Below are 5,593 nucleotides of genomic sequence, written 5' to 3' on the forward strand. Positions count from 1 at the left end.
CTGAACCGGCTTCCTGAAACAGGGCCCTGGAGTCCAGATAACCACAGAATTTAACCACAGACACAAAGAATTATAATTAAAACCATTAACTGCCAGTGAAAGTAACATAAAGTGTCTGATATTTGATGATAAAATGAGAAGAGAAATAGAGATAGTTGCCTTCAGGTAACATTGATATGTGTTCCAGATCCAGAGACCATCTTTGTTAAAAAGAATCACTTTTTATTTAAAAATAAAAAATTGCATCTACACTCATTAAATTTGCTTCATGTAGTCAAAGTTGGCTTATTGTGCTTCTCTCCGTTTTCTCCATAAATATTCAATTACAGTTGTGCCTGTTTTTAAAATAATGTAATCCCTAACTATGTTTTCTATACTTCTATACAAACTGACATCACTTTGGTATGGTCTCCCTTTTATAATCACCTCAGGCACAGTCAGAGCTACAGTTTTGACCCTGACTGAGGAGATTGAGTTTACAAACGCCAAAAAAAAAATATTTTTTGCATTATAAAAAATAGTTGTTTTTCTTTTTCAATCACCCATCTTAGCAGTAGGATATACATGAAAAGAGAAACAAATTAAGTTTGAGTGAAAATGTAAATTTTTTGCACTCTGGTCAACTGACTCAGTGACTCATTCAAACTGTATTCAGTAAGAAGAATCGAATTTACCATCACTAACCGAGACAGCGGTGACGTAAATCTGAAGGCTAGACTATCCAATTTCACAGCCTCGCACTTTCGGCCTTCTCGGTCTTCGAAGGACCCGGCCCAGGTAGACCGTGAAGGCCGGGTCCTCCTTTTGCGTGATGACGTCAGCACACTTCCTGTCCTCACGCGAGTAACAGTTGTGCCGCACGCCTTTTCTGTGCCTGCTCATACAGCAAAACTGGATTTTAAAACAGCTTAAACGAAACATCACTTTCACCCGGTCGTAGGTGAGTTTGGCTCAGTAAGATTTAAGATAAGAGTGTGTGACTAAGCGATGCTTATTTACCAGCTGCACAAACGAGGAGACCCCATGCTTTCTTGTTAGGGTGTTAGCTTAGCAACAACCCCGCGGCACGTTTGTGTTCCGTTATCTGATATGATACAGTTAACTTGTACCCTTGTTAGCTGCTGTGTATTTTTTGTATTTTGGGCACGGCGTGTAACCTATACTGCAATTTGGTTTTCATTTGCTTTGTTCACTCTAATCCAGTCTGTTTAGCCTGTATGCTGACATTAGCCAAATAGTCTGCGGTATAGACGCATGTAAGTGTCAGCACTAAGGCCGGTGGACGTTTTTTTTTTTCTGGAAAATAATTAAAACATCATACACACTACAGTTGCAAAAGAAAAGAGAAACATTGGAGACTGAAGAAGTCAGTTGGATGAGTGATGAAACGTTTCTCCCATCGAAAACGCTACGTCCAGATGAACAGAATCAACTTTTGGAGAAACGCCGGTTCCTTGTTTGCCGGTTGCTGCATCAATAACTATCTAATACTGGCCAACCAGATAGCAGCTGGGGTGAAATTAAAGGCTTTAGCACTGTTATAGGCCATCACGTTAGCAACTTTTAGTGGAACCTACAGTATTATTTGTCCCAGGATTATTATTATCATCATCATCATTACCATTTTATTCTTGGCGGGTGTTTAACGCCGTCCAAGTAATAAAACACCCTCTATATCAGGGGTGTCAAGCTCAAATACCCAGTGGGCCAAAATTCAAAACTGGAACAAATTCGCGGGCTAACATTAATATTTATTGGAAAAAAAAAAAATTTCCTCCCAGATATAAGAATGAATCTTTTCTTATGGACTCAGACAAGTTTTTCTGAAAAACTGAATATGGAACAAGCAAAGCTTAATACTAAACAATATATATATATATATATTAGCTGTATAATACCAGTAAGCCAGCTCTAGTAGTAATTTGGTATGGCTTCGTGGGCCAAATGTAATTAGGCTGCGGGCCAGAGTTTGACACCTATGCTCTATATGGAGCCAGAAATTTTTATTTATGTGTTTGAGTATATTGAATGGATTTACCATTTTCAAATGTGGAGTTGCATAGTAGACCAGTGTTTCCCAACTGGTGTGCCATGGAAGATCGTCTGGTTCCACCTGATTAGTACCTGGGTCAACACACCTGAATCAAATTAGTCCATTACTAGGGCTCTGGAGAATTTAAAGACATGTTGAGGAGGTAATTTAGCTATTTAAATCAGCTGTGTTGGATCAATGACACATCTAAAACCTGCAGGACATCGGCCCTATGTTTTAAAAGAAAAAGTAGTCAGTCTGACCTGGGTCTTGGAGAAAATCCCAACCCGGATGAAGGCCCTAGCATGAGTAGTGGTAGAAGAAAGCAAAAAAATGTATACTGGGGACTAGGGCTGTTTGATACAATGATATATATCGGATGACGATATAAAAACTTCTATCGTTTCATTTTACGCTATCGTTTGTTTCGTGGTGTCGCAAAATGAACTGTTTACGGCAATATTTTTTTCATCGTTTTGATGGTCACTGTAGTGGCTATATTAATTTATTAAAGTTCTATCTTTCTCATATATTTAATATAACCATACTATGGATGGACAAGCGCCTGTTTTCATGCCTTGTCGTTAGTAACAACGACGGTAAAACCATTGCGTCTGCTGGTTTAGTTCCACATAAACCTTTCACAATAAAGCTAAAGATCCATTTGAGACTTTTGAAAATAAACTGAATCACGTGAAAAGGTTTGGAGAGCATTTACGGATGAGAAGCCAAAAAGAGCAGTTCAGGTGCTAAAGAATAAACCGTAGAGTTAAACATTAGAATAGGCTTTTATCCGCAGCACGCTGTGTAATAAATACTCACAAAGAAAACAGCGGCCGTTACAACTTATGTCTAAAAATGTATAGTTTCATGCATTAGTTAAAACACTCCACTCCAGGTACACGACGCCCAGCTAGAAACACTTCACGTGAGTCGAGCTGCCCGAGATTCACAGAATTTACGGAAAATGTTAAGTTTTTGTGATTTATATAATTATCGGGACGTCTTATATTGGGATAAGAGATTTTGGTCATATCACACAGGGGACAAACACTATACCTGGCGCGTGGGGGGAAATTACCAATGTGCTTTTTGTGACACTTTTGTGTGGTACCGTGTGATTTTCTTTTTTCTAATGTGAAATATGTGCCAAGGTTGGGAAACCCTGTAGCAGATTATGTGTGGTTCAAGTTTAATGAACAAAAGATCCCTGATCACTAATAAGAATGGACACAAATCCCTTTCAGGATGCATAAGGAAGGGAATACAGTCTTTTTCTTCTTTCTTTTTTTAATCTCCCAAACTACAGTGTGGTGACCCCCTTTGTGATTAAGGGACTTAAAGCATCAGCTTCTTTTATTTTTTATTTTTATTTTTTTTAATAGATGCACATAGAGCAGGGTGATATGGCCAAAAATTTATATCACGATATATATTTGAAAATTTGTGATAACGACATAACTGATGGTATAATTTCTGGGAGACAAAATACAACTCCACAACTTTACTAGCGCAAAAAAAAACCCATCCATTTATTTTCACTTAAACAAGCAGCTGTTTTTTTTATGTGCATTAAAGCTATATACAAATTTAACAGTGCAAATGCAAATTCCTTGCTGAAAGTTTAACCAAAAGGCATTTCCAGTAGAAATGGGCTGACATATCCTGAGCATAACCATGTATAATATCCACTGAAGTTAAAAAGAGGTGCTTTGCAACATTATACTGCAGTGTGCCAAATAAAAAAGTAAAATACGTATTTTTCAGACTATAAGGTGCACAGGATTATAAGGCACATTAAAGCAAAACAAAGCAGTCAGATAAATCAAACTTTATTAAACTCATTCTTCTTGCTTCCTCCACTTCTGTACCATTGATTCATTAATGCTGTATTCTATCACAGCTACTCTATTCCCATGTTGCTGCAGTATATTAATGACTAACCTCGTATTGTGGATGGATTATCTCAGTTGTTCTCCTGACTGAAGTTTGGTCCGTTTACAGCATCCTGCCATTCGATAGCAGATGTCTCTAACCATCAGGAACCTTCACGTTAACTTTTATCGATTTGGAAAAGTGTTAGAGTTCATCCTCCAGCTTCACTGTTTATGTTATGCTAACATAGCATAGCATACTGCCTAGCCCAACTTCAGTAACCCTACAAACGTCACTGCTGTTTAGTTTCCTGTCTTCATTTATGTTGGAAGTGATAGCAGAGCTGTACGTTTGAATTTTTTCAGAAATCTCTCAGTCAGAACATGCTATATCATGCTTAGGTAACTAGCAAAACTAGCGAGCTAACTTCCCATAACTTCCTGCTAACTTCTAACTCCGTTAAATGTAATAAATTCTGTTTTCATGGATGTCTGGAAGTTAAACTTCATAATTACAACTGGTAAAGCAGCAATGCTGATTGTTTTATTAAAGTTGAAAGAATTTAGACAGTTTTTAACTCTCAGTGATGCTGGACCTGAAGTCCACGGAGTTTGGGACCCAGATTACTCCCAGATTTACGAGCACCTTAGTCTGACAAATACGGGAATAACAACGGCCCACTTGCATGTTCTACAAAAAAAATGTTCTTTGTGTGTATCTGACAGACAAACACCAAACCAGTTCCACATCACTGAAGCTGAACCATTTTCACAAACCAATTCTGGTTCATCTGTTTCACCCAACAATCCACTTTCCCCCTAATCATTCTCTGTTGCCGCCGTGCTTTTTTGGCCATGTCTGTATGAAAACAAAGGCACTGCGCATGCGCGTTTTACCCATATTCTATCGCAATATTTCATTTTCTTATCGTTGCCTAACATTGTACCGGTATTATCGTGAACGGTATAATATGGCCCGGCCCTAAATGCACAGTGATTATCTTTGTCAGCTGAATGTGTGCTGATAGAACACATGTAGACTCTGGAGCTGCATTTTTGTAATACCACTCATTACTTTCTGTACAGATTGGCAGCATCCTTCAGCAATGTCTCGATTTTTTGCCACTGGGTCTGACAGTGAGTCAGAGGAGTCCTCATCTGCCGATGAGATCACCCCTAAGGCACCCGGAGCCACTTTCAAGCAGTAAGTGAAACTTGGAATAAATCTCATCACAAGCTCATCACACACATTGTTCTTCCTGTAAAGATCTGACTTGTGCACTTGGTTTTCACAGGTCGCTGCTTCTTAGCGACGATGAGGAGGACACAAAAAGAGTGGTGCGCAGCGCCAAAGATAAAAGGTTGGTGTGGTATTTTTAAAAGGTCACAACTTTAAAGTCTATACAAAATTTTGCCCCTTTTTTCTTTCTTTTGACTAAATTTATTCTTGAATCTTAGGTTTGAAGAGTTGACGAACCTCATAAAGACTATCCGCAACGCTATGAAGATTCGAGACATGTCCAAATGTCTGGAGGAGTTTGAGCAGCTTTGTCGAGCCTTCCTTAAAAGCAAGAATATAGTGGATAAAGAGGGTATTCCTCCCTTCTATATCCGCCTTCTGGCTGACTTGGAGGACTACTTGAACCAGGTTAGTAGCTTGGACAAAAAAATTAAACTGCAATTTAAT

General features: G+C 38.6%; 1 protein-coding gene across 1 annotated transcript; it reads left to right on the top strand.

Annotated features, from left to right (window-relative positions):
* Positions 1-749: 749 nt before the first annotated feature.
* On the top strand, positions 750-5,554 carry LOC102210732 (eukaryotic translation initiation factor 3 subunit C-like; the record flags this gene model as incomplete). Its single annotated transcript, XM_005755682.2, has 4 exons — positions 750-940; positions 4,993-5,110; positions 5,202-5,267; positions 5,365-5,554. Coding segments are annotated over exons 2-4 (354 nt in total), but the record flags the coding sequence as incomplete, so codon positions are not given.
* Positions 5,555-5,593: the final 39 nt, after the last annotated feature.

This window comes from Pundamilia nyererei, unplaced genomic scaffold, assembly GCF_000239375.1.
Source record: "Pundamilia nyererei isolate P.nyererei 1_Seehausen unplaced genomic scaffold, PunNye1.0 scaffold02492, whole genome shotgun sequence".
NCBI classification, from domain to species: domain Eukaryota; kingdom Metazoa; phylum Chordata; class Actinopteri; order Cichliformes; family Cichlidae; genus Pundamilia; species Pundamilia nyererei.